Raw genomic sequence first — 12,154 nt, 5'->3', positions numbered from 1 at the left:
TGACCAGATCACTGCATTCACGCGATCAACAGAGTGTCTGTCTACTCAATGCTCATCACTGCAGCCTTTCATGTGATGGGAAAAGATCTAAAAATTATGCTATAATCAACACTTTCACGATTCGTTAATCTCGACAGCTGTAATAGTAAGAAAAACATAGTGAAGTATTCGAGAGGGGTTCCACATGTAATATGTATTTCAAATGCAAAGATGTCAGCCAAGCACAACAGTGGCCGTTTACACTAAAAGTTTGAACTTTTATTTCTAAATAAATAATTGACATTTTATGATGTAAAAATCATATTAACAATATAAGAACACCTCAGGAAATATTATTATTTTTAAAAATGGGGATGTTTAAAGAAATTTTGTCCCCACAAAGTTAGCAAAACGTGTACAGCAGCACTACAGACACCGTTTTAGCTCCCTTCAGTTATTTAATTCCTAAATTCCTCTCCATCTCCCCCTCTTTCTCTCTCTCTCTCTCTCTCTCTCTCTCTCTCTCTCTCTCTCTCTCTCTCTTTTTCTTTCTCTCCAGCAGGGTGAATATGGTCTAGATGAACATAAGCTGCATATGTATCTGTCAGCGCTTCAGTCCCTCATCCCGTCTCTGTATGCGGTGCTTCTTCAGAACGCTCCCTTTACCAGCCGAGCCAACCTACAGGGCGAAGTGCCTCCTATCGAGGGTGAGGGTCGGCCAACGTCAACATGTGCATGCACACGCACACGTTTTTCACTAACATTCTCAGTCAGGCCACGTTTAGCGATGCAGACCTGGCGCCTGACTCAGTGTAACTGTAGGGTTCCTGCCATGTTGAGGTTGCTCTCTGGTTTTGGGCTCACTATCAAAGTGCTCTTTCATTTACGCGCTGCGGCCGTGTCAGATGATTTGCACAGTTATGCTTTTTCGGTGTATTCCTGGTTTTAAAGTCTGCTTCTGTGTGTGTGTGTGTGTGTGTGTGTGTGTGTGTGTGTGTGTGTGTGTGTGTTTAACCCTGCAGTGACCCGATTCCCGCGACCAGTCTCCCCGTTGCAGGACGTGGCCACCATCGTGGGCAGCCGAGAGCAGTTGGCAGTCCTGCTGCAGTTATATGATCATCAGCTCCAGCATGAAGGAACTACAGGATGGGAGAGTTTGCTCTGGGTGGTCAACCAGTTGTGAGTGGATGTCTCACGTACACTCTTATGCCTTTTGACCTCTGGTTTTTGGCCTCTTTTGACATTTTTATTGAAGGTGGAGACAGGAACTTGGGTCACCCACTCATGTTGGAGCATGTGCACTACCACCAGGCCACACCTCAGACGTTCTAGAGCGTTAAACGGCATGCATATGTGTTCATAAAAACATTTTTCCTTGATCTTTTGGTATACTGTTATTATTCATAATCCAAAGCTTATTCTTTGTGCCACCCATATCATTTATAAGTGAAACCTAAAGGTTATTTCACACTTTGCTCTGTTATTTTATGTTAATAAATGAGACCTTATTGTAAGGTCATGTGCATATAAATGGCCTATTTCACCTACAGTTGAACTGGAACTAATTCTGGCTTCTCTCCACAGTTTACCACAGATAATAGAGATTGTAGGACGCATCAATGTCACCTCATCAACCTGTGTGCACGAGTTCTCCAGGTTTTTCTGGAGATTATGTCGAACATTTGGGAAAATCTTTACCAACACCAAGGTAGGGCAGGTCATGTTTTCCATACAGTAATCTCTCTCTGTAGCACCTTTTTTTTTCCTATACTTTTTTTCTTGATTTGGAAAAGTGAAGTAGCTAAATTTGTGCTGCAAATAGTCTGGCTCAGTTACACAGTTCAGCAGTTCCAGTTTAATTTAGATGTTGTTTTCCCCTCATTTTTGAAGGTAAAACCTCAATTCCAAGAAATCTTGCGGCTATCTGAGGAGAATGTGGGTGAGTGACTGTTCAGTTGACCAAGAATAACACCCCTGCTATCAGGAGGGGCTGGGAAGAGAACACACACTCTTAGTTTCTATATCTCTTTCCCAAGCTGGAGACTTGTGTGTCAAATATGTGTTTTTACTCTTCATGGGATTTGAAAATTGAGCTTTTTCTTTCATTCTTTGAATGTTTGTTGAGTTAAAACAAGTCTATGGTTAAGTATCTGCCAACAAAACTGGGCATGATGTTGTATCATTTTAATAGTCTTTGTCTTTCAGAATTATTACCAGATGAATTCAATTAACTCTTATGTCCTATCTAACTGGATATAGAACTGAGTGTTCTGTTATACAAGTTTAGAGATTGTAACAAGGGTTGTATCCTGCAGATGCCACCGCAGGGAACGGCATCCTTACTAAGGCTACAGTGCCCATCTATGCAACCGGAGTCCTGACATGCTACAATCAGGTAGGAGTGTCACTGGACGCCTGATATGTGATGTCATTAATTCAGGAAAGCCTCTCTCTGATGAAGTTATTTGTTTCAGGAGGAGGACCGTAAACTCTTGGTTGGCTTTCTTGAGGATGTCATGACCACCCTATCTCTCTCCCATGCTCCTCTTGACAGTCTAAAGGCTTCATTTGTAGAGCTGGGGTGAGTGTCCGTCAGCGTTGTTAACTCTACCGCCAGGGTGTGTTTCTGCATGAGCTCATCCGAAGCTGTAATTCCTTTAAGACGATGTAAAATGACTGGCTCACAAGAGTCATTACCCCACTATTGAAAGAACTTTTCAATGGAAATTTATTAAATGGAATTTATCCATTTGAATAATTGCCATCATTTACTCACCCTCATGCTATTCCAAACCCATATGATTTTATTTCTTCCAAGGAACACAAAAGGTGCTGTTTAACTGGAACCAGGGCCTGTCAACTCTAAAAAGTACAAAAAAAGTCATTCAAATCAGACTTGTATTGGTGCGCCAAGCCAATTCACAGCTACTTTAATTAAAGCTTCAGTCCGTAACTTTTTTGGGGTTAAAAATTCACCAAAATCCATTTTTGTACATAGTACATAACCAACCAGTGTTCAAAACTACATCCTTACCTTAACACGATTCACAATGGTAAGCTTGTAATAATGTGTTCAAATTTGAGTGGTACTGGTAGGTTTCCGCGGGAAATATGAGCTTGCCGCCGTTCGTCTTTGCGTCATTACGCCACGTCTGTATACGTAAAGGAGTGCCGGCTAGTAGGCCATCGCATTTGAGGATGCTGCAGGTGGCGGATCATTTATAGCCTTTTATAACAGCAGCTGGAATAATTAAATGTATCATTTTGATGTCGGATTGTAATTCAGAAAGGTCCAAACGACAATCATCAGTGACAACAGGAGATTCACCCGTAGTCAAAAGCAAAAGATTAGACTGTACGCAAATTGAAATCTACAGTTAATGCTAATACACACACGCAATGCTGATGTTGTTAACATTAACAATTTTAATTTTAAACTCTTATTTTGGTCAAACTTCCAAGACAAAGAATCTGTGATTCCGAAGTACAGTATCCACACCGGTGCCGTGACTGAAAGCCACACATACTCCTCAAAACATTGGTTTCATCCACGCTGAGGAGCCGTGCCGATACACAACCCACGTAAAGATAATTCTGCAAATAACTGCAATTGCAGGTTTCAAACAGAGATGGCGACAGAGGCAAGGCATACAGACTGCAGCTTTAAAATGTATAGCTTAATATTTCTCATTTTTAAAGTATTTATTTATATAAAAAAAATACACATTTGCATTAATTATATTTAATGGTGTCATAGTTTTACAATTATTTTTAACAATATTATTTATTACACAAAAGGGGCGGCAGTGGCTCAGTGGTTCATGTAGGTTGTCTACAAACTGGAAGGTTGGTGGTTCGGTTCCCCCTGACCAAGTGCCGAGGTGTCCATGAGCAAGACACCTAACCCCAGCTGCTCCCGACGAGCTGGATGGCGCCTTGCATGGCTGACACTGCCGTCGGTGTGTGAATGAGTGTATGAATGGGTGAATGTGAGGCAAATGTAAAGCGCTTTGGATGGCCGTAGGTCTGTTAAAAGCGCTATCTAAATGCAGTCCATTTACCATTTTACCATTTACAATTTTAAAATGATTTGACTATTTCACAGATTTAAAATTATTATTACAGTTTTTCTCAGTCGCTTTGGTACATTTCTCAGATCAGGATTGAAATTCTCAAAGCTACCTGTTCAATCTTCACATCACTGTGTCACTTGTGCACATCAAAAAAGCAGTTTCTCATTTCTTTAAACAAGCTGCAAATGATTGTGTACATCCATGCAAATGATTATGTACAATTGTCTGCTGTTTCCTACATTATCAGTTGCTTATGTCATGTTGATCAAAATGTATTATAATGGGTCTCTGTTGAATAGTCTCACCCCCCACAACATTTAAGCATTAGTTCATAGCATAAGTCTTTTCATGCAAAATGGTTCAACAAGTTGTCTTAAAATGTCAAGCATATTTCTATACATTTCCATTAGACGTTCACATTTCTACTTTTGTTTTTCTGTTTTTTTTCTCTTTGTGCTATGCAGTGCTGTCTTTTCCTTTCTATTACGCAATGACATGGTCTGTCAACAAATGACAGTACAAACAGTAAAAGCATAAATGTGAATATTTTCCAGTCTCTTGCATTCAAACTCCCACATACACTAAGGTGTAACCTACAATTTACAATAATTGTCATCAAAATTTCAGCCATATTTACATCAGAACATCCCTCCAGAGTACAGTTATATTGACATGACTAAGCAATTTGACCGTCTTATCCGTACACAATGACACAAGGACTTGTCATTCTGATGGCACTGACATGTTCATTGACACAGATATTTACTTTTGAGAGATGAACTAAGGATTTTGAGCAAGAGACTGGCTTTTGCAGGTAATCCATGGTGTTTTGCTATTTGTACAAATTGTTTTGAGAAATGCACTTACTGTTTTGCAAATGTTGAGGATGATTCGAGAAATGTACCAAAGCGACTGAGAAAAACTGTAAAAATGATTACAAATAACATTTGCAATAATAGCTGGACATTTTACAGTTATCCAAAAAAATTCCCTTGAGCTTTTACTGGAAAATGATGATATACATTGCCAAACATTTCCGGTTGGTTTGCAATTTCTCTCTCACTAATCACAAGTCTTTCTTGCAATTTAGACAAAGCTTCATCTTTATTAGCCAGTTAGATCATATTAAATTAAATATTGAAGTGAATATAAACTTAATATTAAAATATTGACGTGTAAAGGGTTGACAATCAGTTCTAAATATTTTATAAAAGCAAATGTTTACATTTGCAAGGCATAAAGACTTCCTTCTGACACAGAATGTTGAGTAACAGTTCCATCAACTTGCCCGAAACACTCACACACTCGATCCATCCTTGAAGTTGAACCCTGTATAAACCGACAATAATGGTTTAAGCAGTTTAGCACAAACATAACATATCCCAATGTGTTACACTCCCATATCCTTTCCACTGTCACCAGATCGTCTAATGCACCAGACGTTTCATGTTAATGGCAATCTAACTGACTAGAAAATCAGGTTTAGTAGGATCATCAACTGTCATTTGGTGATTACCTACTGAAACAGTTACTTCTTGTCTCCAGGGCAAACCCAGCGTATCACGAGCTTCTTCTGACGGTGCTTTGGTATGGAGTGGTCCATACATCTGCACTGGTACGCTGCACCGCTGCACGCATGTTTGAGGTAAGCCCTTCTTCCAATTCAATTCATGTTTATTTAGCCGTACAGTAAATAAATACTTCCAATGCATTAAGTTTATATTTAAAGACTTTTACCTTCCTCCAGGCCAGTCAATTGATTAGTTTTATCACCTAATGCTTTGTTTTTAAAATTAGCTGTAATATCATGTATTTAAAATGTTGATGGTTGGTGTGAGGAGGTAAATATGTACTTTCAGGCCTCTCCACACTCCCTCTAGGGCCCCCTTGTCAGTTCCTTGTCATCCCTGTTACCTGTCAAATCACTGAATGTTTACATGTTTTTGAAGTTGTTGCAGCTTTAAAGCATCCGTACGTCTGTTGCACCACAGCACGCTTGCTATTGCCATACAAAAATGACGTAACAAACCCCCACATTTCACCCCCCCACACACCTTGTGTAAGTCCATAGTAAAGGTTCGAGGAGTGTTAATAAACTCTTCCATCTGAGAAACCCCCTTCTCCTCATCTGTGATTGTAGCTTTAGTTAAATTTGCCTGGCCTTTTTAGTCTTTATTTTTATTTAATTCATCTGTGTAGCGCCTTCTTGGGCTTCTGTCATGTTTTTTGTTGTATGTCTGCGCTGTTTTTTTTAGTTTGTTACCGTTGTTTCTTTTTTGTGTTCTTTTTTTCCTCTTTCTCTCTGCGGTGTTCCATGACACTGTGCTCGCTCTTTCCATGCATCCTGTGTGACATCACCCCTGCTCTGACCAATCAGCTGTTGGTGAAGGGGGTGAATGAAACTCTAGTAGCTCAGAGAGTTGTTCCAGCACTTATCACTCTCTCCAGTGATCCTGAAATGTAAGTCTCCTGCCTCCTTCATCCATGCACCTCCCTCCGCCTTGGTTTTCTCAGGAGGCCACACCCCTTTTAGCCTCTCCCCCATTGAGTACCGCCAAACTCTGCCAAGAGATGGGTGTAGCTACGATTGATGGGTTTTGAATCATTTAATAAAAATGAATGTCAGGATAATAGCACATTATTATTTAATGAAATGTCTGGGTCATATTTCACACTAAAATCTGGAATTTTATTTTACTTGCCTATAACAAACATAAACATTTATTGCATTGTGATTTTATCATTTCCATCACAATGAACCATATTTTCCCTCAAATTCTTATTACCGTAATGTGAAAAAATCTAAGTTATAAAAACTGTAATAAAAGCAAACTAAAAAATAATTCTTTTATTTTGAGGTTGGAATATGGCCCAGATATAAATATTTATTCATGAAATTAAAAAGTATGCATGTAGTTTTATATTTTGACATATTAAAATAAATTCTCTGTGTATTTTTTTTCTCATTATGAGAATTTATTTGCATTATATTAGGCTACTTACCAACAGAAGGATAAATATGCTTAATGGCAATGAATATAATGTCATAATGCGAATAAATCTAAAAATACACTTCATTACACTTTTTTTAATGCAAAAATCTTTTCTTTTTTGAGGTAGAAATATGACCCAGACAAATGTTTATTCTTGAAATCAACCATTATTAATTTCAGCTAATATGGTTATATTTATAGTTCCTTGTATGTGTACCATTTGTAAATTATACTGATGTTATGTCAGTGTGAAGTTGTATATCTGGCTCTCCTGATGAAACCAAGGCTTGAGAGACTGTGCTTATTTTGTTTATGTACTAACATCCTTCATTCAGGCTTCACTAACCACTGCACGCATGGAGAAGCTACCTGCTTTCCACAGTCCATTAACTGTTTCAGTCAACCCATCTGTCCATCCATGTAGCCCGTGGCATGTTTGGCTGCCAGTCACTTTCTCCCAAGGCCCCTAGTATTACAGTCTTCTCTACCACCCCCCTCCCAGCTAGGTTCTTGGCCATTTGTGTTTGACCCCCCCGTCTCTCTTTTGCATCTGACTGGTTTGCAGCTGATTCTTCGAGGCATGAGCGAAGCCTTAATTGACAAGCGAGTAGCTCCAGCCCTTATTACCTTGTGCAGTGGTCCTGAATTGTGAGTTAACCGCAGCTATGAGACCTTTTAAAAACCAAATATCCTGTCTCCTCCGCATTCTCTTAGTTGGATTTTTTTTTATTTATTTTTTTTATTTTCTGGGGGGGGTTCAGTGGGTTTAGATATTTGTTGTCTGTTTGTTTCTGTTTTGGTTTTCATACTGACATGGGAATGATCATGTGACATTAATCATCTTGCTTACCACATATTCCATCAAGTGATTGGCATCTCATGGTTCTGTTCCATTTATACATCTTTTATCATTTTAGTGGGTAAATAAATGGTTTCTTTTGGATGTATAGTGACGGATTTTCTATTTTCAGCTCAGTGAGGATATCAACAATACCTGCCTTCGGAACAATTATGGAAACTGTAACGCAAAAAGAGGTAAAAGTCTTCCATGTTACAGACACCCCACATATATTTGTCACTTTTAAAATATTTAAGTTGCTATATTTTTGAAAAATATATATATTTGGTTATTTATATATTATGTATAATGGATGATGAAAACATTTCTTAATCTTAGTTAACTAAATGATTTTACTAAAAATTAACAGTTGTATTTTCATTTACTAAAGTTAATTAATGGGACATATAAAGTGTTGCCATTTGTCAATACACAGTTTGGGCTTTAATTTTACAGCAAAAACAAATATATGAAAAATCTAAAATAAATATTAATTAGCACTATAGCTTACAAGTAGGGATGATCTTATTTACAGTAGAAATGATTGTGTGTGTGTGTGTGTGTGTGTGTATATATATATATTTATATTTTTATATATATATATATATATATATATATTTATATATTTATATATTTATATATTTATATATTTATATTTATATATTTATATATATATATTTATATATTTATATATATATATTTATATATTTATATATATATATTTATATTTATATATTTATATATATATATTTATATTTATATTCACCGTTCAGGCATAACATTATGGTGGGAGTGAAATAACACTGATTATCTCTTCATCACGGCACCTGTTAGTGGGAGGGATATATTAGGCAGCAAGTGAACATTTTGTTGATGTGTTAGAAGCAGGAATAATGGGCAAGCATAAGGATATGAGCGAGTTTGACAAGGGCCAAATTGTGACGACATCTCCAAAACTGCAGCTCTTGTGGGGTGTTCCCGGCAGTGGTCAGTATCTATCAAAGTGGTCCAAGGAAGGAAAGGTAGTGAACCGGCGACAGGGTCTGGGGTGGCCAAGGCTTATTGATGCACGTGGGGAGCGAAGGCTGGCCCGTGTGGTCTGATCAAACAGATGAGCTACTGTTGCTCAAATTGCTCAAGAGGTTAATGCTGGTTTTTATAGAAAAGTGTCAGAAAACACAGTGCATTACAGTTTGTTGCGTATGTGGCCTCAGACCGGTCAGGGTGCCCATGCTGACCCCTGTCCACCGTCGAAAGCGCCAAAACAGTGGGCACGTGAGCATCAGAACTGGACCACAGAGCAATGGAAGAAGGTGGCCTGGTCTGATGAATCTCGTTTTCTTTTACATCACTTGGTTGGCCAGGTGCGTGTGCATCGCTTCCCTGGGGAACACATGGCACCAGGATGCACTATCGCAAGAAGGCAAGCCAGCGGAGGCAGTGTGATGCTTTGGCCAATTTTCTAAGCATTGTTGCAGACCATGTACACCCTTTCATGGAAATGGTGTTCCCTGGTGGCTGTGGTCTCTTTCAGCAGGATAATGTGCCCTGCCATAAAGCAAAAATGGTCCAGGAATGGTTTGAGGAGCAAAGCAACGAGTTTGAGGTATTGACTTGACCTCCAAATTCCCCAGATCTCAATCGAGCATATGTGGGATGTGCTGAGCAAACAAGTCCGATCCATGGAGGCCCCACCTCGCAACTTACAGGATTTAAAGGATCTTCTGCTAACATCTTAGTGCCAGATATCACAGCACACCTAGTGGAGTCCATGCCTCGACGGGTCAGGGCTGTTTAGGCAGCAAAACGGGGACCAACACAATATTAGGTCATAATGTTATGCCTGATAGGTGTGTGTGTGTGTGTGTTTGTGTGTGTTTGTGTGTGTGTGTGTGTGTGTGTGTGTGTGTGTGTGTGTGTGTGTGTGTGTGTGTGTGTGTGTGTGTGTGTGTGTGTGTGTGTGTGTGTGTGTGTGTGTGTGTGAGTGTGTGAGTGTGTGAGTGTGTGAGTGTGTGAGTGTGTGAGTGTGTGAGTGTAATATAATATATGTATAATAAAACGTGAGATGGTGGTCCAGTGGGTTAAACCATGGAACTGATACGCAGAAGGTTGCTGGTTTGATCCAAGCAGTCACCACCAGTGTGTCCTTGAGCAAGGCACTTTACTCCATGTTGCTCCAGGGAGATTGTCCCTGTACGAAGGGCACTGTAAGTCGCTTTGGATAAAAGCGTCTGCCAAATGCATAAAATAAATAAAACAAATTGAATTAAATATCCAATAAATATTTATTGTCACTATTCAATTCACATTTATTTGTATAGTGCTTTTCACAATACATAACATTTCAAAGCAGCTTCACAGAAAATGCATGTCTACATTACAATTTACAGTGATCTGTTATCAGAGGTGACTTTGCCAAATTATATATTTCAAAAATGTACGCCGTTAGCTAAAAATCTATTATATATTTGTAAACACTGTAGTTTACAAATTGCATAGAGACGCTATAGTTTTTTATTGTTTTGTGTGTAATGTGTGTGTGTGTGTGTGTGTGTGTGTGTTGTTTAGCTGCTAGAGAGAGTGAAAATGCAGCTAGCCTCTTTTCTGGAAGACCCCCAGTATCAGGACCAGCATTCTTTGCACATGGAAATTATCAAAACATTTGGAAGAGTAGGACCCAACGCAGAGCCGCGCTTCAGAGATGAATGTGAGTGTCTTCACTATATATTCACTAAAGAAAGAATTACATGCTTATGCAAAGGTTTTCACTATTTGCGCAGAGAAGAACACAATTGCGTGTTGTAATGTGATGAAAACAGTACAGTCATGCTTCTGTGACTGTGCGCACACATTAGTGTGTCAGAAGATTTTTTTTGTTGATAGGGTTTTTTTTTTTTTTCATACTGTTTTTTTTTCCCCCACAGTTGTTCTTCCTCATTTGCACAAACTGGCTCTGTGCAACAACCAGCAGACTGTGGAGAGTAAAAGAATTGACATTGCCACTCAACTGTTTGAGGCGTACAGCGCCTTATCCTGCTGTTGTATCCTTTATAATCACATTAAGGAGACGTCATTTCTAAGTTAGACTCGTTTCGGTCTATTTAGAACTAGTTTTGACTGCTAATCACCTTTTGGTTTGTCTCACATAGCATGGTTTTGACTATTAGCATGAAGTCTGCTTTGCAGGTAATTCTTGTCTCAAAAAGTGCTGTGCTCACACAATCATACATTACTCATTGTGATGATTTTTCACGCAAAATCGATACTACTTCAGATCTTCAGGTTTGCGTGAAACCCAGCCAATCAAATTGTTGCTTGCCATTTTGCCAAACCCTTGCTATTTTGGGGAAAAGTATACATAAGATACTCTGTGGGCAGTTATTTGGATGACTATTTGAGGCTTTTTTTTTTTACATATCAATCAAGCTGTTTATTTTTTTTTAATCTTTTGTGCGCCTCTGTAATGCCTAGCGGTTTACATTTCCAAAATTTCCAGGAGCTGATTTTCTCTAAGAGGGAACATTTTGATTACAAATTGAAAACAGATAGACAGTGGAATTGGACTGTACACCTCCACTGCTGATGTTTGGGAGCAGAAGCCATTTTTCACTGGTTTCTCTTCTGATTTTGTGGCGTATGGCAGCTTGCACAGTATAACCACAGTTTTACCTCCAGTTTCAACTTAATAACAGATACTGAACACACAATCTGTGTGGCCACTTTCTCTCTGTGTTTGCGTTTTTGAGTGATGGTCAACTATTTGAGCTGGACATGAGTCTCCTCCATAGCTGGATTTGCATTCTCACTCATTTTTTTCTCATTTTTTTTTCTTCTGAGAGCTTCAACGTTGTGAAAATGATGCATATCCCGCTGGCAGGATAAGAAAGAAAATAAACCTCAGCCATTTTTGTACTCTAAATTGCAGGGTGGATGGCAGAATTTGTCGTTTAACGCTCTGTGATGTTGTTAGTTTGAGCGAAGAGAGCCTAGCCCAGCCCTTTGGTCAGGATTCCCAGCATACATGCCTTTGCAGATGCTCCTTTGTCTTGTTCTCCCCCCATCTTTCTCTGTTTCATTTTATTTTCGTGCGCTGTGCCACGGTTGAGACCCCCCTGTAGCAGTGGCTTGCCCCCCAGGCAGTTTTATAAAACCTCGTCCTGTCTGTTTTTTGAGGTTTTGCAACATGATCAATATGAGGTTGAGTCTGAATCAGTGGGCTGTATACTGCTATGTATTCACTGTAAAAGTGCAAGTCATTATGGGTAGTTGTT

At 39.0% G+C, this 12,154-nt stretch overlaps 1 protein-coding gene across 18 annotated transcripts in view; it reads left to right on the top strand.

Moving 5' to 3' along the window:
* Positions 1–12,154, top strand: part of relch (RAB11 binding and LisH domain, coiled-coil and HEAT repeat containing) — a 71,277-nt gene that overhangs the window by 49,616 nt on the left and 9,507 nt on the right. For 6 of the 18 annotated variants that reach the window (XM_079805785.1, XM_079805794.1, XM_079805793.1 and 3 more), the window contains 11 exons: positions 539–686; positions 1,002–1,158; positions 1,564–1,687; positions 1,870–1,918; positions 2,295–2,374; positions 2,454–2,560; positions 5,598–5,697; positions 6,430–6,512; positions 8,017–8,080; positions 10,452–10,590; positions 10,808–10,924. In XM_079805785.1, coding sequence (XP_079661911.1) covers positions 539–686; positions 1,002–1,158; positions 1,564–1,687; positions 1,870–1,918; positions 2,295–2,374; positions 2,454–2,560; positions 5,598–5,697; positions 6,430–6,512; positions 8,017–8,080; positions 10,452–10,590; positions 10,808–10,924 — 1,168 coding nt within the window. Of the gene's footprint in view, positions 1–538; positions 687–1,001; positions 1,159–1,563; positions 1,688–1,869; positions 1,919–2,294; positions 2,375–2,453; positions 2,561–5,597; positions 5,698–6,429; positions 6,513–7,610; positions 7,694–8,016; positions 8,081–10,451; positions 10,591–10,807; positions 10,925–12,154 lie in introns of all 18 variants that reach the window. The other 12 variants (XM_079805781.1, XM_079805792.1, XM_079805786.1 and 9 more) reach the window with 5 other exon arrangements.

The sequence above is a fragment of the Gobio gobio genome (genome assembly GCF_949357685.1).
Source record: "Gobio gobio genome assembly, chromosome: 23".
Taxonomy (NCBI): domain Eukaryota; kingdom Metazoa; phylum Chordata; class Actinopteri; order Cypriniformes; family Gobionidae; genus Gobio; species Gobio gobio.
Note: the sequence above shows the minus strand (reverse complement) of the source record. Positions and strands in the feature narration are given on the sequence as shown.